The sequence below is a fragment of the Scardinius erythrophthalmus genome (genome assembly GCF_964197995.2).
Source record: "Scardinius erythrophthalmus genome assembly, chromosome: 19".
In the NCBI taxonomy this organism is placed as follows: domain Eukaryota; kingdom Metazoa; phylum Chordata; class Actinopteri; order Cypriniformes; family Leuciscidae; genus Scardinius; species Scardinius erythrophthalmus.
In genome coordinates, this window is record NC_138239.1 from 11,262,205 (window position 1) to 11,289,100 (window position 26,896).

Here is a 26,896-nt window from a genome sequence, read left to right on the forward strand (position 1 = left end):
ACATTTTTTTATCAGGTTAAACTTTGACTCGACCCTTTATCAACCACCGTCGGTCGCGCATATCTGCCATGTTTTGTAGTTTTTTAACACTTTTTACTCATGTTTGTAGTTCCTCCTCCAAAGCAATGGGTTGTGGTCACGGATCCACACTTCAAAAAACTACCGGAAATAGTAGGTAACATCTAGGGACTTTTGACATACTCTTTTCAACATACAATGCTTTGGGACACACTTATTCTCACATACAATTTAGGATGGATATTGGGATGCAGGGTATGAGCAAAGAGTATAGAAGCAAAACATATACTTACACTGTTACACACCTCGGGTCGTAGCGACCCTATACCATTTCAACAAAAAAGGAATGGGAAAACTGTAATTCTTTATTATTTTGACTTGTTATATTGTTTATAATGAATGGATTGAGGAATACTAAAAAGGTTGATGTCTAAGTTTAAAAAATGAATGAGGGGGAGGGTGGTGAATGATGTCCCGGGTCACTATGCGTTTTAGTGTTAATTTTGAGAATTTCTATATGGTATAAGAAAAAAACATGTATTTTTAAAAACACAATTAACACATTAAACAACATCTAAACAGACCTGTTTCTTTGTAACAGTTACTAGCAATTTATGAGTGCATTTTTTAGTGTAGATTTTTGTGTTTAGTACACCATCAAATGGTTTCATGGGTTTTATGGAATGACACTGTATTCAGGCAAAGATTACAGAGATGCGTTAATGAAACTGTCACATCTGCAAGAGGAGAACAGCATGACATCACACATTTGCATCATACACCTCTGCAATCATCTCATGTGTATAACAGTCAGCATCAACGTCTCATTTTTACCCCGCTGCATTCCCATATCATTGATATGCGATAAACATAGCTGAGCTCATCTGCCTCCAGAGAGGCTCCACCACACAGAATTCCAATGTTTGATAAAACCGCAAATATCCTTCCCACACGTGTCACCCTGAAGCTAAATCTTTGGTGCCGTCTTAAATATGACAGGTATTCATACACCCCCTCCTATTTTTGTTCATGCACAAACAAGAATGTTGCTATTGTTGAATCTCTCACTAACTAATATGTGAGGGTTTCCTTAAAAAACTGTCTGTGGGCAGTATTGTTTCGGATCACATTAAAATTTTCAGGGTAGCAACTTGATGAGTTACTGTAGTTGTAAAGTCCTATAAATTCACTCTTACACAACAGATTCAACATAATCTGATTTGACTGTAAAATAGTTGAAAACCATGTACCTGCTACCGCACAATGGGGCACATAAATTGAAATTTATATTAATGAGTGTGTTAAAAATATCACAAAATCTTTTATAATATTGGTGTTGCTTAGCTTTGTGTTGTGTTTCTATGAACACCGAAAACCACTGCAATGCACAGCCTCTCATAGCTTGTTGCTAATTTATATATTCAGATCATATTATATACAGTGCAGATGACGAGACATAAGAGGAAAGTGTTTTATCTGAAGGGGAACCCTAAAGTTGTTCTTAACACACACTGTAAATAATGTAAAAAGTGTTTATTATCATCAGTATACATTTTTAATATAACAAACATCGTGTTGTGATCATTGAAACACTCACATAATGTGATACATATGCATTCATGCTGCTTAGAATAATTTGCCACAAAGTCAGAGCTTATGTCTAAACTATTGTATATGTTGTGAGATATAAAATGCAGCAACAATGAACCAAATATGAAGAAAATATAACACAGAAAGCGTATCTGTACGGTAAATTACTGAGTACATAATAGGAAAGCAATGCAGGTGCATAACCAGTTCAAGGTCTGTAAAGATGCATTGCTTTAAGAAACGTTTAAATGAAGAAATCAGCACCAAAACAGGGTATGAGTCACAATCTGCTGAGCCCTGAGATGTGAAAGGATTTGCGTTGTTGGAAAGTTTAAAGTTTCATTTATAAATCATGAAACTTTCAAGGACTGTATAACGCTTGGGAAAATCAGATATGCTGAAGTAAAGGCTAACAAAGGTGAAGGATGAATCTGATGTGTGTGCGCTGCTATTCTTGAGTCTCACAAAATCAATGTTTTTATGATCACCGTGCGCCTTTAGGAGAAAAAAATGAGATCTTTTCAAAACAGTTTTCGGATTCCAGACCTGGACCTTTCCAGCAAGCGTTTTAAAGCAAATGCCATTCACCCTGTAAGCCAGTCTTTGAACTCATGTAATTTCCCTCTGCAAATAGCACATTCTGCTATGTGGTTAAGCATTGTAATTTTAGCTTACATTCTTTTGAACTCAAACTCAACTCAAACCCCCTGATAAAGACTCACCTTTTACTGACACATCATGCGCACACATGTACACAAACGCATTAGTTCATATCAAACTCTCTTCTGGTGTTGGTGTAGTTGGCGTCTGGTCCACAGACTCTTGATCTGGCCAGCGACCATGGCGGTAGACGAAATAATAATCTATGCGTGGCTCACTGTGGTGCAAGGTGGATTTGATCATGAGAGGAAACTCTTCAGGGGCCAAATGCTTGAAATGGCCCTCAACCAGCACGCTCAGGCAATAGGACTCAGGATCCAATACCTCAAACTTGTCCGCACACTGATTGCACAGGTCCTGAGCGGTAGTGTTGGGACGCACTCCCAGGGTCTTGGTGTTGGAGCCAGCCTCCAGAAAGGACACGTTAATGAAGTCCTGACAGGAAAGAAATTTGAGAAAAATGAATACTCACGTTGACTGACCAATGGTTTTCCTTTGCCATTTTGGTTGCCATTATACCTGTACAGAGGAGCGTGACGCTCTGGCTTTGTTTAGGGTGCGACGACGCTCCCAACGATGAATGGAGTCCTGGATCTCCAAACTTAACTGTCTGGTCACAGCTTGTTTATCAAAATTTTTGATGTGCTCCAGAGCTCCATAAGTGGTGGTGAGATAATATGAACCTAGAAGAATATAGATATATAATGGTGATATAGCAGTAACTTTGACATGCTAGCTGACATTCAGTGTTACTTTGTTTGTGACCAAAGCAAATGATAGAAAATTGTAAAATATGTTATTTATTGGTCTTCAACTATGGCAATCTTCTCTCCCAGAGGTTGATTTTTATTGAAACTAACAAATTTGCTACTTTTCAAATGCATTTTATTAGTAGATTTTATTGTTTTAATCTTGTAATCTTAAAATATGAAAACGAATTAAATGATTACATTGTAGAAGCTGACGATCTAAACAAAAGATTGAACAAATCTAAACAATAAGACCATGAGTAAAGAAATAAAGAAAACAAAGATAAATATCACCAGTGGACAAAATATTTGTTTTAATTTATTATTTCTAATCAAACTGAGTGTCAAATTAGGAAAAAAGTGTGCAAATATTGTTTCATATTTTGTATTTATAACACATTAAATGCTATCTGTCACATTTTCCTCCAAAAATGCTTAAAATGTCATTTGCACCACGGAATGCATTTAAACTCGATGCATTTAAGATGTGGTGGAAAAGTTCTTGATTTTCAAAAAGAAGACGGGCATAATTCTTCTTTGAAGTATGCAATCAATCCATTATGCACATGATCACATCCACTGGTTTTTGGACGTTCACTGTGTGTGTGTGTGTGTGTGTGTGTGTGTGTGTGTGTGTGTGTGTGTGTGTGTGTGTGTGTCCTCACCCTCTCCGAGCTGCAAAGCCGGATCCATTAGCTCCATCATATACTCTACATCCAGCAGCAGAGCGCTGATGTTACAGCGAGCCAAGACGTACATCAGCACAGGCAGGAAGTCATCAGCCCCATGAGCCTTTCCTGTTACATACCAATCAGGAAATAATCAAAATACAGTCATTAATAAAATATAAAAAAACATTTAAATCATTCATATCACATTAATAATACAACAAGCTCACTTTAAGAACAAGTTATTTCTAAATATGTCTTATTAGTGTAATTCGATCTCACAGTATATGTGGCAATCCGTTGCTTTGAGAATGTGGATAATGCTGCCACATTGTTAAGGGGCAGATCAATGTGCTGGCTGGCCACTAACAGGGAACGCTTTCTCATTCCTGAACGCAACTCTACACAGATTCCTGTTTGGTCATTTGCGCTCCCTGTATTTTATTTGTATATAGAACAAGAAATATGCAGGAATGAAATGCACCCTTGACTGCGTCTGGAGTGCCGCCAATACACTGCAATCCAGAATATGCTGAGAGAGCTGTGCTGTACACTAAAAGCGTAACAAGACTGACATTATTCTGTATGAGCAAAAGGGCCAAATCATTTTAACACTTCAGACATTTGACAATGAATATGTCAAAAAAATTAAATAAAATACAGAAACATATGTTGGATGTAAAAACTGGTTTGTACTGTAACTGCATACCCATGAGCTGGCTGTCCATACTTATATAATCAACAATAAACTGACATCGGTCTCATTTAAATAGTGATAAACATTCATTGGAGCTGTGAATATAAAAGATGAAGTCTGAAGTCTGTATTCTATACCTGTCGCTTTGAGTCTGCTTTTGCGCTAGCTTTATCACTGGTGCAGTGAAGTAGACTGTAAATAAAATAGCAGTCAATTTGTTGGCCATACTGGAAGGCTAATTCACCCTGGGTTCCCTCAGGATTTTTTTTAAATGTGTTTCAGAGTAGTGGTTGTCAGATTTGAGTAAAATAAGGTCTGTGGTATACATTTGCTGAAGTGATTTTCTTGTCTTGGACACAGAACCTGATTTCACCAAGTGCAACATGTTCTTGGATCAACATCTTTCTTAGTCCTGGAACAATATTCCAATTACCCAATCAGATTTAAGGGACAAGTTTACAGTTTATGTCAAGTTTAGGCTTACAACCAATAGTGGAGCGGCTAAGTGCTTATGTTTGGCAGAATCGTTCAGTTTATGATACAAGCGTGAAAATTGGCATGAGCAGTCTCCAAGGGTCACTTGACAAGAAAATTGTCCGAGCCACTTGAAATTTCAAGATGGCGGCCATTTTTCAAGATGGCCGACACCTTAGTGGAGCAGTTAAGTGATATAGTGGTTTATTTGGTGATACAAGCATGAAAATTGGCATGAGCAGTCTCCGTGGGTCACTTGACAATAAGCCACCTACAGCTACTTGAAATTTCAAGATGGCGGCCATTTTTCAAGAAGGCCACCACCTTAGTTGAGCAATTAGGCTTAAGAAATCATTTAGTTGGTGATACAAGCATGAAAATTGCCATGAGCCTAATTGCTCCACTAAGGTGGTGGCCATCTTGAAAAATGGCCGCCATCTTGAAATTTCAAGTAGCTGTGGGTGGCTTATTGTCTAGTGACCATCAGAGACTGCTCATGTCAATTTTCATGTTTGTATCACCAAATAAACCACTATATCACTTAACTGCTCCACTAAGGTATCGGCCATCTTGGAAAATGGCCGCCATCTTGAAATTTCAAGTAGCTGTGGGTGGCTTATTGTCTAGTGACCATCAGAGACTGCTCATGCCAATTTTCATGCTTCTATCACCAAATAAACCACTATATCACTTAACTGCTCCACTAAGGTGTCGGCCATCTTGAAAAATGAAAAATCTTGAAATTTCAAGTGGCTCGGACAATTTTCTTGTCAAGTGACCCATGGAGACTGCTCATGCCAATTTTCACGCTTGTATCATAAACTGAACTATTATATCACTTAGCCGCTCCACTACAAGGTTAGGTGCTTCTACATCAGTGTTAATCACTTATAATTTCCCTCTTTTTTAGGGATAACTTATGGGTAGGGTTAGGTTTAGGGGTAAGGATATGGTTAGGATTACATTTTCGGAGAGGAATGTGGTTCCAGGATCAACAAAATATGTTTAACTAACTTGGCAAAATCAGGACGTCCATTTTAGACACAATCAAACTTTATCCCCCCACATCCTTAAAGTTGTTGTCCATATTTAGTAATTTGTCAAAATGCAAATAGGTCTCATCAAGCAATATTAACAACAGACATTATTTTGCTCAGAAATGAAAACCATTATTCTTAAAACATCAAAAATTCCCAAATACTGAATGGCTATCAGTTTGCATTACCTGTTCACGCTGAAATTATTAAATGTTTTTATGATAATACAAAGGCTAGCACACAACAATGTAACTTGACTGCAGTACATTCAGCTTTCAAAGAATGATTCATTGTGAGTTCATCTGTTCCGATTTTCATTTCAAAACAGTGCTTTGCATTTAAATGAAGTAGCAATGCGATTTCAAAACAAAATTGCAATGCAATGTGTTGAATTTTAATCTTGATCATTTAGAGGCGACGTCCTGATTTATATGCAAGTAAATTGTCTCATTAGATGTAAATTGGATTACTTCAGTATTACATTCCCACAGGAAACCCAGTCCTTTTATTATGGATCTAAAAATAGCACCTGCAGTGTGAAACAGTAAGGTTCATTTAAGATAATAAAATCAACTAAATGAGAGTAATAGAAACCACAGAATCAAAAGTTCTATCTTTTCTAACTTAGTAGGGTTAAACCAATTGGAATTATCTGTAGTTCAATTAATTTGACTTGAATTAAGTTTAATTAGTAGATAAAAAAATAAAAAATAAAGATTTAATGAAACATGTCATTGTTGATTATACTGATAATGTAATGTGCCTGAGCAAAAGCTGTTGTTTTGGACTTCAGAAAAGGGTTGTTGATGCCCATGAGACATGTGAAAGTGTTGCCAAACCATTGCTTAAGATTGTGGTTTGAAAGTTGTAATAGAGGAAATGGATTTCATTTGTGACTGTTCTTTGAGATGGATAATTCTTTGAATAACACTTGAATAATAGCTCAGGATCTGCAAGCAAAGCTCATCTGGGCTAATCTCAGTGCTCATGAATACCTATTAAAGAAAGCACTGAAACAAGAACGGTGTGTATGAAAGGATAAAAAAGATCAGTGGTTCTCAACTGGTGTGTTGCAACCCAAAGATGAGTCGTGACTCTGTTCTGATAGCAAGGAGAAAACTAGAAATGATCAAATGCAACTGCAAAATTGTGAGTTGTTAGGATACCAAAATAAATAGGCTTATCCATTTGTAAAATAGAGAATATGTGAACTCTGTTATTTTTGCACAAATTCAGCAGTCACTTGATAGAAGCAGCCAGTTTAGACAGATGCCAATATGAACGGGTTGCATGACACGCCCTCATGTTTGAAAGCCACAAGCAGAACTATGCAAGGTAATTACGTGAAAGAGAATATGACCAAGACTACATTAATTATGGCTTCATTGGAAACATGGTCATGGCTTGTGCCGACCACATTGTGTTTTGTGCTGTGAATTATTGGCTGCTGAAAACTATTAAAATTACATTTTTATTCAAATTTAACATTTAATTAAAAAAAATATATATTCAATTAAAGTTTATTTAATGTATTAATAAGTGTGTTCATATAACATTAAATTGACAGTTTTGTAAATACATTATTATAGCATTTTGTTAAGAGTTCATGATACTATTAATACATTTCAGTTGTTGAATATTGTTTGGCTTTTCTTTTTTATTTTCACTTTTATTTGGCCAGTGTAAAATCTGGATCATGAAGCACAACCAAATGAAAACCAAATGAACACCTTAAGCATAAATAACTCAAGCCTAGCTGAAGTTCAGCTCAAATTTTGGTTCAAATTCACATAGTAGCATGGCAAACTGTAACACTATCACTTCATGAAAGTGAAGCGCTTTGTTTACAGAACTTAAAAAAAGAGGGGGCGATCTGTAAGAACAGGTCAGTGGTTTATCAAGTCTTACTTTCAGTTGTTCTGCATGTAGATGCAGAATAATACAAACAGACAAGAGCTTCGAGAATTGATATTATGATAAATACTATGCATGTCCAGCACTCTCTTTTGCAGGTTTAGCACTTCCATATTTGGAGGCACTAATGGCAGCTTTGATATAATCTGGACTAAATTTGGGTTGAAGAGGAAAAGGCGGAGTTTGAGCTGTAGAGAAACATTGGTTACGTGATTTCCGTCTGACTTCTCTGTTCAGAGGTTGTGCTCTTTTCTCCATATTCTCTAGAACTGATGAGTAATCTGAGCTGTGTTTCCCCAAAAGGGCTTACAATGCATTTGGGAAATGCAGCCCTGACAGGTGATAATATAATATAATATAATATAATATAATATAATATAATATAATATAATATAATATAATATAATATAATATAATATAATATAATATAATATAATATAATATAATATAATATAATATAATATAACATAACATAACATAACATAATATAATATAATATAATATAATATAATATAATATAATATAATATAGAAAAAAATAGAATAGAATATGAAATATGAAATAGAACTAAAAAGGATGTATCTGAACTCTAGAGAATGTTTATAGAGGATGTTAGAAGGCAGATATATTATTATTATTGATATGATATATATTTATAAACATGAATACCAGGCATCATATAAGTATAGGATCAACTATATCTCTAATCAAACTCACCTGGAGAGCCCACAGACATGGATTCGTAGATCATTTTGCAGGTCTTGAGGAGCAGGTCGATCTTCTTCTGAGGTGAATATTCTTGGTGTAGGTTACTGAGCTTTGTTTGAATTTTGTCCATGATGGCATTTTCAGGAACACTTGTAATGATCCCCAGGTCTGTGGTGGTGGTCCCCTGAACCACTTGCTGGTTCTCTTTTAATTTCTTCAGATTTCCCGCACGGGAGTGGATATCCTTAAGTCCATTATACACAGCCTCCCGCAAGGGTTTCAGGACACTTTTGCATAATGCCGCTTCAATAATGATCTCTGAAGAGGGGGAAAACACATACACACATAAACACATATGGAAAATTACATACCATCTCCAAGATAAGCTTTATTAATTTATATATTCTTTATACATTATTTATATGTGTCTGACTTTTAATCATAGAAATCTATGAGGATATGGCTTCAAATATTATATATCACTGTGAAAGTCTTCATAAGACATTAATACATTTTTAATACTCTGGTGCTACAGAGAAGGAAAAGCAGCAAACTTATCTTGTGTCTCAGTGCAAGAGCGTTCATTTTCCTCATGGAAAAATATGAAACTTTCTTAATAATGCACCCACAATCACTAGTTAGAAACTTGATGACTTAATGCTGCTTTACAAATGCAAGAAGATTCCTGGGCTTTCTATCCGAGCAGTGAATTGATAATAAACGTTATTGTGGTTTACTGTGGACTTTGTTTTTAATTTTTTATGTGGACTGAGAAGCACAATAGCGAAAGCTCAGTCTGTATAGACGGTCGATTAAGTTTAACGTAAGGTTGGAGGCACAATTTTCAGGTGCTTTGCTAAGATGATTCTAGGCTTAAAAAGTAATTACATAAACAATACAAAATAGACAGTAGATGAGTTCTGTTTGCACATTTTGGATTCTTGCTAATTTTAGGATGATAAAATGCTGGATGGAATACAGCAAGATGTGAATAAACTTCCAAAATGCGCATAAAAAAAATATGCTTGCTTGAGTTTTTATTTGTTAAAAAAATTATTTTTGCTTTTGAATAATTGTTCATCTCAGAAGTGTTCATAAATTCAATTTGCTTGGATGGAAACATACTGACATCAGATGTGCAGCTTCTGATGTCAGTATGTTTCCATCCAAGCAAATTGAATTTATGAACACTTCTGAGATGAACAATTATTCAAAAGCAAAAATATTTTTTTTAACATTTTCACAACTAATTGTTTAGAAACTAAAAAGAAGAAGTTCCCGCAGTAAATATAAAGCAGTGGTCAATTACCCAGTTTCTCCTCTGAGTATGCGATTGCCTCCTGTAGATTTTGCAGCTCTGCACTCTGGATCAAGTAGCTTTTCAGTTGGGTTATCATCTGCCGGATCTCTTGGAGCATCTCTGTGCTGGAGGTGTGTTTCCGCATGGTGTCCAAAGTGAAAGCTCGATAATCCTTAACAAGGTTCCCAAAGTACGTGTTTCCATCCCGGGACATTTCGACAATGCGTTTCTGGCACTTGCGGTCCGCATTCATGAAGCCTGTGAGGACATTGGAGAGGTTCGCCATGGACACCATTGATAGTCGTTGCTTGGCACGGTCCAGCATAATTGTTGATGTCCTCTTCATCACAGCACCTGTTGCCACAGTATCCGCCTCCTCCTCCGTGCTACTGGTTGAGTAGGAGTCATGGTCTGCTGGAGCGCCACCTTCAGGAGAATATAGGGAAACATCTGAGACTTTGGGATGACCGGCATTGATGCAGAGCGAACGGCTGACAAGATTGGGGCTGCTGGAGTTCAAAGGAACAATGGAAGTGTGCTCTTGGGGAATTGGCGTAAGTGGGTTTCCAAAGCTTTGGGAGACTTGTCCCGTCAGATTCTGAGAGTGTCTTTTCTTCCTGGGAGGTGCCACTGGAGCAATGGGCCGCTTCGGTTTAGGTGCTACCTCTCGAGTCACCATTGGAGCTCCATTAGTTACTTCAGACTCTTCCTCTGGCACCTCCTGAAGTTGCTGAGTATCTGGGTCCATGGGCGTGTCCCTTTCTTCTATACCGTCATCTAGGCAAATGAGAGATGCTACAGGGACTTGTGGAATATCGTCCTTTGCTTCTGTGGAGGTGCTGGTGTGAACTTCCTTCTGCGTTGGTTCCTCTGAAGCTTGCTTTTCAGATAACCTCCTTCGGATAGGAATTGGAGGAACTCGATGTGAAGCTGTATTAGAAAGTTGCTTTCCTTCTTTGCCCTGAGCTGGTTGTAAGACAGCTGGCTTGTCACACTCCGTGCTTGGGACAGGAGTTCCCTGTCGCTCTTGTTCTCTGTCTACACGCTCACAGTCACTTCCTTCCCCTTTTTGGACTGAAGGGGGAGGAGAACTAAGAACTGGCTTAAACTCCCCTTTTGAAGGCTTGACTAATGCATAGTTTAGAGGGCACTCAGGTGCACTGGGGGGACGAGGGCGTAGGGGTGGCGGCCTTTTGAATTTGGGAGGAGCCTGGACTGGTGCGTTGAGACTCTGGGTCCTCAGAACAGGGGTAGAGGAGGTGGGCATCAAGCTGTTGCTGCATTCCTCAATGAAAATTGGGTTGACATACCAAAGCCGGTCACTGCCAATGGAAAGCTGGATTTCACAGGAACTGCTTTGTCCCTGTCTATCCAAAGCACCACAGCTACCAGCAACGTTTTCCACTTCCTCATGACTATTCAGAGCTGAGTTCCAGAACTCTGTGTTAGTATGAGAAATATGAATGTTATCATTATTTAACTTTTACAAGACAATTTCCACATGCTAAAGTATTAAATGCTAGCATCAATTGGTATTTACACTTATTTCCCATGAACTGTCACCATTTCATAATTGAGATTCATATCGCTTAAGGGTGCGATGACAAAAGGTAAAAAATAAAGTACAAATGTGCACTACCAAATAGTTTTAATACCACTAACTACCATTAGGTGATTTAGCTATCAGCTTGTACAGTAAGCATTTACACAAAAATATATATGAATAGAGCTTCGAAAAATCACCTCAAAGGAGAATAAGAGTCATATCAGTACCCTAATAAAAGCTGTTTTATATTTACATTGTGATGGGCGTCTTGTGAGGAAGGTGACAAGTTCATATGACCAGCCAAATATGACTTACTTTCTGTACCTCCCCTGTTATTGGACACTTTTCGTTCTTTGGAATAATTAATCATAGCTGACTGCTAATAGACCATTGATTTTTTTACAATAGCACCTGCAGTCCCACGTAAAATATGTGTGCAGAAGTTCTGCAGATTTCTCCAGAATTGGAACGCATCCCACACATACTGATACCCCCCTGCACATTCATTTCGAAATATTCTCTGGGGCGACATGTATACATGCACACAATGAGACACTCAGTCAACTGCAGCATTTTCATAGTATTGCAACCACTCTCTGTTCTGCCCAGCCCTCTCATCTAGGGCAACATGTGAATCAGGGCTGCTACTGAATAAGAGCCTTGTTTAAAACATTTCACTATATTTACCACAGATTTACTCTGAAATCAGCGCAGAAAGTCTGCAGACAAAAAAAATGCTGAGTGCAACTTTAAACAAACTAAAATTATAGAAGATAAACTATTGTTACGTCTTACCTGAACCTAGAGAAGAGATCACCTCCATGTCCTCATATTTAGCTACCTTTTGAATTACCTGAGGCAACTTCAGAGGAAAAGGGAGGATGTCCCTGAGTAAAAAAGATAAATGAAAAGTCTATTTTAGACATTTTTAAAGAATATTTAGCAGTAAAATGGGCATTTGTGATTTTGTTTGTTGTTTATCTTACCGGCTAACACAGTAGAAAGCAATGAGTTTAAAAATGTTCTCAAACACCAGCACAGACCCTTCAAGGTACAACACTGCAGTGAATGAAAACAGACATGTAAATGTTAGGCACATATCTGGTCCCCGATGTTAGCTATAATACTTCGATTTAGTGGTGGCACTAGTTCTTTGTTTGTGTGACTTATTGCCTACTGACGTAGAAACACTAAAATAGAACCTAACTCACTGTGTGATATCTGTAAGGGTGGGAAGTGGGATAATAATGAATGATGATGTGTAAATAAACATGTCCTGACCGCCCACGCAAACAGAGTTTTTATTTCAGCCAAAAAAAGAGAAGATGAAAACAATAGACTTTTCAGCTTTGTAACCGCTGGACAAATAAGACTGCTTTGTAAAAATGTGAAAATGACCACACATATGCACTTAAGCACACACACAGACACAGACACAGACACACACACACACACACACACACACACACACACACACACACTAGGAAATGAAGCTATAAGAGGCCAGTGCAGGACATCCTGTAGTTACTACTGCAATGCAGGGCTGGGAACAGGAAACCTGTGGCCCGCAACCCTTAGCATACCGTCAAAACACCTTCGATACCCTCAAGGACCTGTTTATTTCTCTGTACGCAGTCAAACATCTATGCGAATGTCTTCAGGTATGTATCCACGTTTGTTTATCTCTGTACGCACTCAAACATCTATGCGAATGACTTCAGGTATGTATCCACGTTTGTTTGTTAGGGTTAGGGTCTGTATGCAAATGTGTTTGTCTATGGCATAAAGGCATTCTGCGCTTAACACTAAATCAAATATGGACAAACACAACCATTGGTTTTGTCCATATTCGACCCAAACATAGGCTGAAACAACCCAGCATTTTAGAGTGAAGTTGAAAGAACAGGCATTTCTCAATGCTAAATAACTCACAGGACTTTTCTTCCTTTATAGGCAGTTCCTTGACATGGGGCTCCCCCAGCTGGTCAGGAAGACGTACTGCCAGTACCATCGTTTGTTGACTTGAATCCCTCCTGACTAAAAAGATCTGCAAAATCAAACCAAATGACACAATCAGTTCGGCAGTACTAGAACTTGTAAGGACCACACAACGCATTTTTGCTTTTAAAAAACCAAGACGCAGTGCAGGGGAATAGTAAAACAGTAGGCTACGAAACGCAGGGCTATCGAGAAGCACTTTTATGAGAAAAAGTGTCTGGCAAAAAAAAAAAAAAAAAAAAAAAAAAATTATATATATATATATATATATATATATATATATATATATATATATATATATATATATATATATATAAAAGATGTTGCAGGACTGAACAGCAGGACTGTTTCTAAAATGAAAAACTTTATATAAATTAAATAAAACTATAAAAATTAAATACTTAATCGTCATAGCTAAAGTTGCTTTCAAGCCATATTGCGTTCACGTATGGCGTGAACGCAGCATGATTGTTTTTTTTTCCTGATTGGTCTACTTGGAGGCTAGTATATTCTTTGTATATACTTTGTGTTTTAAGTTTGAATTTGTGACATTTGTGCTCTCTTGTAAGATAGTAAAAGCAGCCAGACGCAGCACACCTGTCAAACACTTAGCTATTTGAAAAGGGTATTTGACTTTTATTTTTACTTAAAATAAATAAAGTGCAGTGGAACAAAACAATGCATTCTATGTGAATCATTTCCTGTGTTTTCCTCTCACCCCATGAAACTCCTTGCTCAGTATATACATGGCTCTGTCCTGCTTCATTCCCAGTTGAAGCCACACTGGACACGTCTTAATCAGTTTCTCCAGGATGCTGATACTAGGAGGAACAGGTTTATTGGGCTTGCTCACTGGAGATGTGGGGACTGATGGTTTTGGGACTACTGGTGGAGGTGGTCTGGGATGAGGTGGAGATGAGGGCCTAATGGCAGGAGGTGGAGGTGGTCTAGGCATGGCTGAGGAGCAGCTCTTCGGAAGAGCAGAGGGAAGTTGTGCTGGGAGGGGTGGCTTTGAGGCCTGGGGCGACATGGGTTTGTGGGGAGGAGGTAAGGATGGTTTGGAGTTAAGCTGAGGTGAGGAAGGTTGTACACATGAAATTGGGTGTGAAGTAGGGAGCGGAAGGGAGGCGGTGTCAGTGGAAGGGTTGTCAGATATATCAACCAATGGGAAGGCTGAAGAAGTCAAGGAAGAAGAAATAGGACTAGGAGGAAGAGGAGTGGTTTGTGAATGGAAAGATGCCTGAATAGGTGACGATATGGGTGGGGAAGAGGGTTTGGAGAGGCTTGGAGGTGCTGTGGAAGGGCCAGGAGAAAGCATAGTGCATACTGCAGGACACACAGATCTTTGAGAAGAATTCGATAAATGTTTTTAGATCACCCTGCAGAAACAAGAAAGATCATTAAAAAATCTCAGTATAACAAAACTGCAACAAACTCGAGAACAAGATAACCACTGTATCATACAGTAGAAGGAAAAACAGAAGTCTTTTTTATTTTTTATCCTTTGAAAACATGAGGTCAGTTCAGAATGTCATATGATCGTAATTAATGTGCCAACATGGCTAAGTTGTGCAACAGGGAATGTGTCAGCATTTTCATGTGAGGATGAAATAAGCCTTATGCATCATAGCAGCCGTTTTGTTCTCTGTTCTCTCAGCTAAGCTGCTGCTGTCTCCCATTCTTCCTGTTTCTTGGCTACCAGGATGTTTCCCTCCTCCAGTTCCTGCAAAAATCTCTCCTTTGGCATTGCTGCTGTAATATCATATATGACATATGCTTCGGGGGAACTTTACAGCTTGTATGTAACTCATTTTCCATTGCAGACAGCAAGTCATATCAATATTTATTGCTTGCAAACTGAACATGAGAACTCATGAATGAATTCACTAAACACTGCTGTATTTGTCAGGAAGTAGGCTAGTTGATTTCTTTAGCCTTTGGTAACACTTTCTTTTACAGTGTCCTTGTTACACGTTACATGTAGTTACTGTAGTAATAACTAAATTAGGGATAATTACATGCAACTAAACCTAAAGCAACCCCTATTCCTAACCCTAACCCTATAGTAACTACATTTAGATAATTATTGTTATTCAGTACTTAAATGTATAATTATATTGTAACACGGACACCTTGAAATAAAGTGTAACCTGGCCTTTTCATCACTGCCCAATTATTGCAAAACACAATAAAAAGATAATATCCATTAAATAAAACAAGAATCAAGAATCAAATCAAGAGACATTGGGTTTAGAGACAATACCCAAGACACAGAGACAAGCAACATGGTTGTTTGTGCAATTCCTCAACATTTACCTGGCTGAAATGCACACACGTTGTTGGCAATCTATATTTTATATTAGTAACCTTTTAAAACACTTCAAATAAGTAAAAGCATTACATATTTTAAGTGTATTTGAAAAAGATACAGATCTGGACCTGGGAGACATATCCACATCTCTCCCACATATTCAGGTTAGTGACCTTTCAAAATGGGGTTTTCTTAAGCGTTTACATTTGGATCCATGATATTCACAATAGATGAAGTGTTTGGAAATTCACAAATATTGATTCATCTTTTAAATAAGTATAAAAGTGAAGACGTCCAGTTGTTCCGGCTTTCCAGTGGTTTTCATTCCTCCTTAAGTCTTTCCAAAAAGTGAGCATAATTTCAGGACTTAACAAATAACTTTTCTGCTCAGTGAGAGCAAATAGCAAAAAAACGCTAAGACAGCTGTGGTGTATCTGGCAATACTTACTCTCAGGATGCTCCGTGTTCCGAGTCCCAACAGCTGTTTTCATCATTCAGTCTTAAAACTCAACATTCTTCCTTTGGCGTCACAAATAATCCCTCACAGAATGACCAAATATGCAGTAAAAGCTGTCCTCCATATTCTTGCGTAGCTCTTTCACTTTGCGTTTTTCTCTTTGGTGCGTTTTCCGAATAATGTATTCCTTTGGTGAATAAGGGTGGCCGAAATCATTAAAATGCAGAAAAAAAAAACAAAAAGAAGAAACAGAAAAATTCACGTCCCCTTTTTTTTTTCTAAACTTCCTGTCAGCAATGTAGTCAGGAAGGGGCTGTCCAGGGTGGTCAACCAACCCCTTTCCACCCCCCTACAGTCTCACACACACAGTTGAGCTAAATAAACCTCAAACATTAACACACTACACTCTGCTTCTCCTCGTCTCCGTCTCGCTTTCATAGTGAACGCAGCATAAACAATGTCCGAAGATGTGTTTACCCCAAAAACAGAGCTGTGAGGAGTGAACTTCCCTCCCTCCTCCCCCATAGAGTCTGAAAGTGTCTGAAGTTAAACAACTCCAGATGCTCAGGAACCCCAAAAGAAGTTCCATAAGGTCTGCAGTCCAACATATGGTTAGTTTTACCATTGGGAGCGAATGGCATCCCATCCACCCCACCCTCCTCGATGCTCCTAATCGTTGGATCCATAATATTTGCAAAGAGCGTCCTCAAAGCAAATTGATGGAGAACATCTACATTGCACCACCTGTTCAAGAGCCATCAGGAGGGGGAACATATTTGTGATGCTGCCAAGTATAATGCACTTTTAAACGATTAGTTTTCCGCTTGCATTAGCAGGCAGTTGACTGTAATCTCAAAAGCTCTGAAAACTTTCAAGAGTGTGAAGCATTTGCAGGTTAATGCATCAAGATCATACTATGAAAATATAAGTTCTGACCAGCAAATTGTGTCCTATGAAAAAAAGTGAATTTTAAATGAACTGTTGAAGTCTGATGTTTTGCATGACAAATCAATTTGTATAGTCATCTAGGTTTGTTTGTAAGAGCTTCACAAACCCGTGAGCTTGACAGCAGATGCTTCCTGTTAGTGAGGTGTGACTTCCACAAGTGAGTGAACACAAAGAAGAAAAGACACGATCGTCCCTGACCCAAGCAACCTAAGTGTCAAGCTTGTAGATGAGATCGTCTCTATCTTACTCTCTATTGTGAAATATCTATATCATTGTGGTAACTGACTGATTGTCACTTGATAACTATGTTTAGAGTTGTTATTTAAGACTCATAATGAGTTGTGCAAACAAGCAAAAGTTGGATTTTTTGGCTGCAAGTTAAAAATGGCGACGCTGTTCTGGGTTCAGCTCAAGTGATGACTTCTGTGGAATCTTGGAAGGGGTGGGGCTGGGGGGTTGATGTGACTCACTCCTCACATCCAGGAGACTCAGTCACTGTTTCCACTCGGCTCTCACAGCTGCTGCCAGTTCAGCAGTAACACTGCATGAAACTTCCCAAATCACTGTAGCTCTGCATTCAGAGGAATAACACAGCTTCACACAGCTACAGGAATTTCTAAATTCAGTAGTCCAGCAACATTTGTTTGCCTAATATACATACGAACACTGGAAATAGTATTAAGTCCTATATCCTTGAATTTGATTGGCCGAGCGGCATCTTGATGTAACAGTTCAACAGATTTATCGGTCACTCTTTCTACGGGTTACATCATCACACTAATAGATGGCAACAAAATGGTTGCCTTAATGAGTGAGTCATTAAATAATTTATTTAATCAATTCGTTAAACATTTCGGATTAATTCAGAAATTACTTTTAAGTAGCCTACCACCAGATATTTTCGTATTTGGCCCTGTCCCAAATGGCACACTTGCGGCCTTAAGGCCCCGATATACTTCAAGCGAAATCGAAGAACGAACTGATATGACGTCATTTCGAACAAAATCAGGCCGAACAAAGTTCGTTTTGGGAGTTCGAAACAACTTGCCAAAGTGAACAGTTCGCTTTGTACATTGGTCCATGGCGATAATAGGTGTGAGCGGAGGCTCCGTCTTCTTTCACGAGAAAATCTTTTCTGGTTAATTTGGCCTGTTCAGTCGGTCGAGGTTAGACATCCGTCAGATGTTCGATAACAGTATATAGCTGCTCGTGTATTTCGAAGTTTGTTTTACCCATAAACGAAGAACGAAAAAGAACATCTCCATGAGTATATCGGGGCCTTACATAAACCAGGGGTATTCAATTAATTATATCAAATTATAACACTGTTTATTATGAAATGCTCTTAATATGCTGATTAATAAAGTTAAATGTATGGGATTGGGGGGGGGGCATTAACTTGTCACAAACCTGGTTTAGTTAAACGGTCGGAATCATGATCTTTATGACAGATAAAATATAATTGTATTTGTTGCATTCTCGTTTTCTGCATCATTTTAGCAAAAGTACCTATTTTGCTGTTCACGTGTTTCTGCTACTATTATTATAATAACCGTGCCATCTGCAGCTCTTGTGTGGCACTTTACGTATTTGTGAGAGCGAGAGAAGCGACGCGCACAGAGCGGAAAGGGCTTGAAGTGTATATAGCTCTAGATACAAATATATCAGAGGATGTAGCGCAAAAAGATCATTACAGTAAACGAACCTGAGCACTTATGGTGTGAACCACTCTGTTGTCTTGACATGCTGCTCACTTTTAAACTGTAGAAACGGTAAAATGGCACAACTGGTCCGGGTGGAACCAAGCAGTCCGCCATTTTAATACCACGGATAAACAATAGAAATATTGAAATAAGGGGTTCAAATAAAACAAGCTTTAAAAATTAATAGCATGCACATCTTAAAGGGGTTATCGGATGTAAAATTAATTCACTTATGGTGTTTGGATTATATAAATGTGTCTTTGCAGTGTGTGAACACAACCACCATATAATGAAAAAAAATCCATTCACTCTTATCTTCAAAAAGCCTAAACACTCTTAATAATCAAGCCTTTGGATTTTCTGAGCAATATGATGTCATATTGCTCATGCTCCAGCCACAAACACTGACAGACTGTCCCGTATTAGCATGTTTCCGCCCTCAGCCAGTGGTTTATACTGTCCACCAAGGCAGGTTGCCAAGGCAGCACATTATGTGTCTTATGTGGTCACCCCTCATGGAAGAGATGGGTGTTGCTCATTATCATTTAAAGAGACATGCACCAAAACGGGTCACTGTGAACAAAGCTGTTTTTGCGGAGGTAAAAAGGGTGTTGTTTTACACAACCATTGAGGAATTTTAACCAAAGTATGTTACAAACTTTACATAAAGACCCTAAAGAATCATACCAACTTGTGGAAAATGGGCATCCGATGGCCCCGATGACGACCCTTTAAATAGGTGGTTCTCAACCTGTTTGACTCCATGCCCCCCATTGTCTAATATGATATTCAAAGACCTCCAAATATATTTCTGGTACTTCTGCTGCTCATTTTCAAGAAAAATAAGAAAATAAGAGTAGCAATATTAAATAGTTGAAAACAATAATTATAGAAAAATACCACCACTTTTAGTTATGGTTATGATTTTTACTCATAAATAGCATACAAATGACTTTTCCAGTTTTGGTTTTGCATTAAAAATGACAGTTGTTGAGTGCATAATTTAAATCTTAAGTCATCGTGAGGGCCCCTTGAAAGTTTACTGAGGCCCCCTAGTGGGCCTCGGCCTCCTGGTTGACTTAAAAGGAAAGAGACATTTGACATTACTTCATACATATTGTTTAGAGAGTGATCACAGTTACCATGTCATTGAATTGCTTTACGACTATAGGAATTGTTTTACTATAAACGAGTAGTGCTGTAAACCGAATACTATACCTGTCAAAAAATCATCTGCGACGCCTTTTATAAAAACACTTCTTTTTGTGGTAAGCTCCATATATGCGTTATGTACTCCATATATACATGCATACTCCGTTACATAATGCATTTTTTGCATACCCTCAAGGTTCCCCCTGGGGGAGGGGCTCTAATACTGAACTCACTACTGTGTAATTTTTGAGAGCAAAAACAGAGTAAATGGCAATTTTGTGTCTAAGAAATTCAGTATTAACATCTTTTTTATACCATTGTATACAAAATATCAAAGTTGTGTTGTTGGTCTGAATTTCACTTCATACGAGAATGCAGTCTAAATGTACTTCTGCAAAGTCAAAAGTGTTTGTATTAGTTGCCAGCAGGTATCCCTGAAAACGAAGAAAAAAAGTCCAAAAGAGCTTAAGCATGTGTTGGCCTGCTTGATATATGCCTAACTGTCAAGACAGAAACGAGCTCTGCTGCACTTAGCCACAGAAAACAATGTGGTAGGCCCAATAACACTACTACAGAACATAAATAACTAGAAAAAAAAAACACTCATGTGATGAAGTAAAGCAAGCAATAAGAATAGGTATTAGAACTCATGGATGAGTCAGAGTGTCATTAGTTCTGAGAAAATTCTCCTACATAACATAAGTAAACTATGCTTTTTGAGGCCTCCATTTTAGGAAGCACTTTTTGTGGTTAGATTTCAAAACAGTCTAACAGCAACCTCTGCTGGTCATTTCGACACAAAGTACAACATAAAGGGATTATGAAATATCTCCCCCTCCCTCTTGCAGCCACATCTCTTCTCTTCTCTTCTCTGATGACGTGTTTACTGGAGCAAGGGTGGGGCAACCTGTCACTCACATGACATCACAGCAATAGCATACCACGACCATCCAATGAATGACCATCAATTCATAGGACAAAGTTAATTCCCTCCCTACATTTTTTTATCGTTTAAGAAGCCGTTTCACTCGGATATACGACATAATAGGGAAGAAAAGACAATTGCAACTTAAATTTTCTGTTGACTTGAATCACACTTTCCAAAGGCTCAATCATCTCAAAGCCTTATTATGCAAATTATTTAATGACACAGCTTGTGTCCAGCTATTTACAAACACCAAGATTACAATAAAAAGACACAAATGGAAGTGAAATGGAAATGTAAACAGCAGATCTTTTCTTCCGTATTGTGATGTAGCCTACATCAGAGTGAAACAGATTTTCGGATAAGAACTTTTTTTTTAGTGCAGGGCTTGATTCGATCCATTTGGTTGTTGACTGGATTTTGAGTTGTGTCCATCGCACACAAAACTGGAGGTAGTTGAACGGAAGCTTGTAGGGCAGGGGTTTAAACTGACTAAATGATAGTCTAAATGAAGTCTTGCAGAAGTCACTACAGAGAAGTCTGTCTTTTCTCCAGAAGATTGAGTTATTTAGATTAAACGTTACAAGGTTTAAAAAAAAAAATAATCCACATATGCAAAGAATAATTGTAAAACATAAATCTAAAACATGCATTTAGAAAATGTTTTTTTTGTCATGCTGACTTAAACTTGTGGTGGTCCTGTCAGCATTTCCTGGCATGTTCTTCTGCAGCATTAACAGCATGTGTATTTTTTTCAACCTGGCAAAAAAAGGCAATAAAGGAGTCAGTTCACATATCTATCTATCTATCTATCTATCTATCTATCTATCTATCTATCTATCTATCTATCTATCTATCTATCTATCTATCTATCTATCTATCTATCTATCTATCTATCTATCTATCTATCTATCTATCTATCTATCTATCTATCTATCTATCTATCTATCTATCTATCTATCTATCTATCTATCTATCTATCTATCTATCTATCTATCTATCTATCTATCTATCTAGCATCACTACAAGTTAAATCCACAGATCATTTCAGTCGTTCAATATTTTCCTCCACTGAGCTCTCAAACCTTTCTGAGTTCTAAATCTTACAGTGTTTTAATTATATTTGTTAACTTAATTAACATAAACATACGTGTAGAAGTTGTCACTAGAGTGTATATTGCCAGCTAGATCTAAATCTCTAGCGCCACAAATGCACTATTATCCCAATGAATCACCTCTGGATTTAATAATAGTAACTTTACCTCATCTGCGATTTCCATTATATCTTGGTTCTGTTTGCTGATCTTGTCGGCTATTCCCAGTGCCATGCTCTTTAAAATAACAACGTTGTCGTCCACCTTCTTCAGATCCTCTTCCATCTCAACTTCTCGTTGATCATTTGTTATTCTAACAGAACAAAAAACACTTGAATTTTCCAGCTAAGACCATTACACATTTATTAGATAAACATGTGTCTAAATATAAATTAACAGCTTGTGCCATATGGCAACGCACAACACAAATCTCACCTTTTGATGTAAGGGCCGGAGGGGGCTGCTGACCCAGCAGAAACAGCCTGCCCATTGCGGATGGCACTCTGTTGGCTGGATACCACTTTCCGCTTGCTTTCTTTTGGTTCCTTACCCTGCTTATATCTCCTGCCACTCTTGAAGGACTTCACTCTGAAAGAGGAGCCATTCAGATCCAAAGAAATAGATCAAATACAAGCACTGAGGTGAAAACCACAAACTAAAAGTGCCTATTTAGTTGATTCAATTCAGTGCTGGTTTAATGCTGATCTAGGTAGTGGAGCAGTATAGCTAGGCAATTCACCAACAAAATGTAGTTGATTAAAGGAACACGCCGACTTTTGGGACTTTAGCTTATTCACGTATCTCCCAGAGTTAGATAAGTCCGTACATACCCTTTTCATCTCCGTGCGTGCTGTATCTCTGTCTGACGCACCCACCGCTAGCCTAGCTTAGCACAAAGCAAAAACCAGAGGTAAGTGGCTCCAGCTAGCATACTGCTCCCAATAAGTGACAAAATATGCTAAGCTAGGCTAGCGGTGGGTGCTGCAGACAGAGATACGGCACGCACGGAGATGAAAAGGGTATGTATGGGCTTATCTAACTCTGGGAGATACGGTGACTAAGCTAAAGTCCCAAATAGTCGGCGTGTTCCTTTAAGCAGTTGGACCAGCATGGTCTTTCCTGGTTGACGGTTAAGCTAGTTAAGAACCTGGCGGGGATATCAGTAGACCAGAATCTCACTTTGGGGACTAGCATCCAAAACACAACATTTGTTGTTCTTTTCAGCATCTTACATGAAATCCTTTGTTTCTGACTAATACACTTAAAGAAAGAAGTAGCCAAGTTTTTGAATTTCTAAAAAAAAGCTTTTGTAGAGCTTGACACAGCTAGAATGTATTTAAAATGTCATTATAAAAAACCCCTTTGAGTTAGAAGACTTGATTAATTTACATGACTTTTCCAGTTCTAGAAATCACACTTCACAAAAGGTACACTATGTAACTTTTTTTGTTCAAAAATGATAAATTGAGCAAGTACATCATGAATCCATCTTCCAACCCATGTTTTTGTCTTATGAATAACTACGGTACGCCTATAATAAGTGTTTATATTCAGACTGTAGCCCGGTACCTGCGTAACAAGACACATGCAATTTTGTTTATTAACTCCTAGAGCACCAGAAGTTACGTAGTGTACCTTTAATTTATGCTTTATCACTTAAAGTCATCTTAAGTCATCTTTAAGTCACCACTAAGAATTCCAATATTATTCCTCAGTGTCTTACTTCTTAATTGTGTTGTAGTCTGACAAGAAATGTAGTCGAACTAATTTAAATTTAAAACTCATTGTCACATAATAAGGTAGATGCTCTAACCAACCTGTTCCATGGCCACACACACAGGCCGCAGCATTTGGACAGTTCGTTCAGGTTTTTTCGAGCCTGTTTCAGGTCCTGCTCGATCTGGCCCACTTCCTGTTTCACATTCCTTAGTTTTTCTGATATAGAGAGAAAGAGAATAAAGGTGTGGTAGTCACCAGTCTGCTGTCCATTGTCAATAGTGATGCATGAAGCATGGCTCACACAGAGGTCACTTTCCAACCAACCAACTTTCTGTTGGTCACCGCAGGAAATTTGCATGATTAATCTGATCCCAGTGCAGAATGGGGATTTTTTTTTTTTACCTTCATACGGAATTCTCGATGACTGGATTTTGAAAGTGAAAATTTGCCAACCAATGGCGAATGGGATTGCACCTTAAAGGCAGTGAAGGTGATTTGTTCCAGAAACATTTTTAACATTCACATCCTAAATGCAATCAATAAGTTACGTGGTCTTAATGTATTTATATGAAAATATATCGTCTGTGGAAGGTGTAGGACCATAAAAAGTTTGTTCAATCATTACTATGTCCTACCTGCTTATCTTAGTTAATTTGTTAGAGATGGAAAACCGTAACGTTATACTTCGAGCAGTTTGTGACTTGAATTTATGCGTTTAAATGGCAACACTATCAACGGCGAAATGAATCTGCAGCAGTCAAGTGGTACAGCTCAGTGTTTACGTTCATTATTATTGTAATGTTATGTGCTTTGAGACATGCGCTAGTTTAACGCCGTCTTGTGACGCTTTTATTTGCACCCCTGCTGTACGCGTTCATGTGTTTTGAAGGAGGCGTGGCTTTGGAGACGCTCTGAAGGGAGGGTGGGATCTTATGCTTTCAAAGTTAGCTTGCTATTGCTAACCTCTCAGAAAATTGCCTACCCTACCTTTAAGAGGCATTTCATGGCTAATTACTATAAAGTATACTCTAAATGCCATCCATAAGAATATTCAGAAATGATTTAATGTGTGAAAAGGCCTCCAGATTTTGAGATATTGAAGTAGACATCAGGAATCAGGTGCATTGAGATAACAGACTCACCTCCCTGCTCATCCAGCATAGTTATTGTTTTGTTCCCGATGGTCATAGTCTGCAAATACACACAAGCTTCAAGTAAAGTTCAACTTAAAGCAATGAGCAAATTGCAATTGTTCTGAGCATTTTTACATTTCAAATAGCAGCATATGTTATTTGGGACAAGCTTTTAAGGAGCATCCATGTGTCATTGGTTTAACTGTTGAAATAAGACAACTTACCTCCTCTGTCATTTGTAAAATTCTTCTACAACTATCAGCTGACTGACAAACAAATACAAAGAAACTTAGTCAAACATTACTGTAGCATAATGATAAATCTATTTTGCTAAACAAATTTTATTAACACTTCTGATAAACTGTGGTTGTTCAAAACGAGTTTCGTTCTCAATAAACCACATTTGACCTGGAAAATGACAAGCACTATACAAGTGAGAACAAAAGAGAAAGAAAGATGGAGCAAAGAAGGAATTTTATCTCTAGTTTAGAGAAATAGAATGCTGCTTCCATACGTGCTGGGAATTTTACAGGAACAGAAACAGCATCTAATTTAAGAACAAGAGGATGTAAAAGAAGAAAATGATATTTTATGATATCACAAACCTACCTCATCTGTTACACGGTTGGCTTTAATTGTGATCTCATCCACTGACATGTCTGCCATACTGCTGAATTGGGATTCTGCTGGCACAAAAACTTTACATACACTTTGGGAAAAGTAGCCTATACAGTAAGTCAAAGTTAAGATGATACATTTGCTTATAAACAAAGATTGCCACAGATGGAGCTTTCCATGGAAATACAACTAAATTTCACGTGATTGTATGAGACAATATTAAACGAAGAGAATCATTTAAAATATTTGTACTTTTGAGGGGAATTTTTACCCCACCTTGTTAGACTTGTTATGGGTGTTCAAGTCAAAAATGGCCAGCAAAAAACTGCTTATAAATCTTTTGTTATACTATATTATTGCCAAATATTGGATTCAATCTTTTTATCAGCTTGTTTTCTTTCAATTAGCACAGGCTTTGTATTTCTTTTTAGAAATGATTGATCGTAGGCATAAATAATCTGAGTTTATGGACCTCAGTTTAAGACCTTAAAAAACTGAGGCGAATACACTCAGATCAATTAGGTAAACACAGCACAAGGGTAAGTCAAACTAAATAAGCTATCAAGCACAGCAGAATTTTAACAAAAGTGTAAGTTAAAGTCAAGTGAGACTTGTCCACAAAGTATATTTTTGTGCCTCTTTTAGTTAATGTACAGGTGTATATGTATCTGAGAACTTACTCAAGACGTTCCAGAGTTCTGATGATGAGTTATGATTCAGTTGTAGGCTACATGTCGAAGTTTCCTCTTTGCACCACAAAAAAATTCCGCAGAGAGAGTTATGGGTGTACCTATACAAAAACCAGCCAATTGCCATTCAAAACCCGACCATTCACGGCGAAAAAAAAATTGTTCTTTGCAACACTGAAACGGGGACAGCGGCATTTGTATAATGAGGGCATTTAGCAAGAATATTACTACTCGGAAGTTTCCAGTAACAGGGTTAAGATCACCTACATTACAGACAGTTAACCATGTGATCGCTGATTATTGGGACTATTTAATTGCTGTCAATTGGTTTAAACATTAAATCATGTTCTCTGCGTTAACATGAATTATCCTGAACCTGCTGAAATGTTCCTATATATTTACTTACCAACTGCATTCTGAATAAATATATTTCCGATATATATTTAAATATATTTAGAATTGCTTGATTTAAAGTCGCAATTGCGTTATAAAGTCAGAAGCAGAATTGAATCAGAAGCAGAATTGCAACTGACTTTTTTCCCTCAGAATTCCGATTTTGTATCTCGCAATTCTGACTTTATAACTCACAATTGCGAGTTTACGTTAAGCAATTCTGATTTATAACTCACAATTGAGTTTATATGTAAAAAAAAAAAAAAAAAAACTTTATCAGCAGACTTTGTTTTTATGTTATATCTAATGTGCCATTACATTTTTCAGTTTTTCAGACTCTCAGGGAACAGAGAACGCATCAGAGCTGGATGATAACTTGATGGTTCCTTCAGGCT

General features: G+C 37.8%; 2 protein-coding genes across 2 annotated transcripts; both read right to left on the reverse strand.

The window, feature by feature from the left end:
- Nucleotides 1-1,425: 1,425 nt before the first annotated feature.
- rin3 (Ras and Rab interactor 3) lies at nucleotides 1,426-16,422 on the reverse strand. The gene is made up of 10 exons (XM_081348009.1): nucleotides 16,119-16,422; nucleotides 14,078-14,738; nucleotides 13,294-13,408; nucleotides 12,348-12,420; nucleotides 12,157-12,248; nucleotides 9,825-11,255; nucleotides 8,525-8,833; nucleotides 3,683-3,814; nucleotides 2,788-2,951; nucleotides 1,426-2,703 (listed from the first exon to the last, which is right to left on the reverse strand). The coding sequence occupies exons 2-10, from the start codon at nucleotides 14,675-14,677 to the stop codon at nucleotides 2,377-2,379; spliced, it is 3,243 nt and encodes a 1,080-aa protein (XP_081204135.1). The 5' UTR covers nucleotides 14,678-14,738; nucleotides 16,119-16,422; the 3' UTR covers nucleotides 1,426-2,376.
- A 3,273-nt stretch (nucleotides 16,423-19,695) lies between these two features.
- LOC308679677 (synaptosomal-associated protein 23-like) lies at nucleotides 19,696-26,035 on the reverse strand. The gene is made up of 7 exons (XM_081347275.1): nucleotides 25,411-26,035; nucleotides 25,026-25,067; nucleotides 24,811-24,859; nucleotides 23,767-23,884; nucleotides 22,385-22,537; nucleotides 22,118-22,262; nucleotides 19,696-21,614 (listed from the first exon to the last, which is right to left on the reverse strand). Exons 1-7 carry the CDS (start codon nucleotides 25,465-25,467, stop codon nucleotides 21,558-21,560), a joined length of 621 nt encoding a protein of 206 aa, XP_081203401.1. The 5' UTR covers nucleotides 25,468-26,035; the 3' UTR covers nucleotides 19,696-21,557.
- Between the last annotated feature and the right edge of the window lie 861 nt (nucleotides 26,036-26,896).

Bases quoted from the DNA above. Each gene is read 5' to 3' on its own strand.
- rin3 (XM_081348009.1), bottom strand. From the start codon at position 14,677: ATGCTTTCTCCTGGCCCTTCCACAGCACCTCCAAGCCTCTCCAAACCC. The intron at 13,409-14,077 runs GTGAGAGGAAAA...TTGATTTTGCAG, and splicing joins TGAGCAAGGAGTTTCATGGG to ATCTTTTTAGTCAGGAGGGA. The intron at 12,249-12,347 runs GTAAGATAAACA...TTTTTTACTCAG, and splicing joins GCTTTCTACTGTGTTAGCCG to GGACATCCTCCCTTTTCCTC.
- LOC308679677 (XM_081347275.1), bottom strand. From the start codon at position 25,467: ATGGCAGACATGTCAGTGGATGAGATCACAATTAAAGCCAACCGTGTA. The intron at 23,885-24,810 runs GTGAGTCTGTTA...TCTCTATATCAG, and splicing joins TATGCTGGATGAGCAGGGAG to AAAAACTAAGGAATGTGAAA. The intron at 21,615-22,117 runs GTAAAGTTACTA...TTTTTTTGCCAG, and splicing joins TAATGGAAATCGCAGATGAG to GTTGAAAAAAATACACATGC.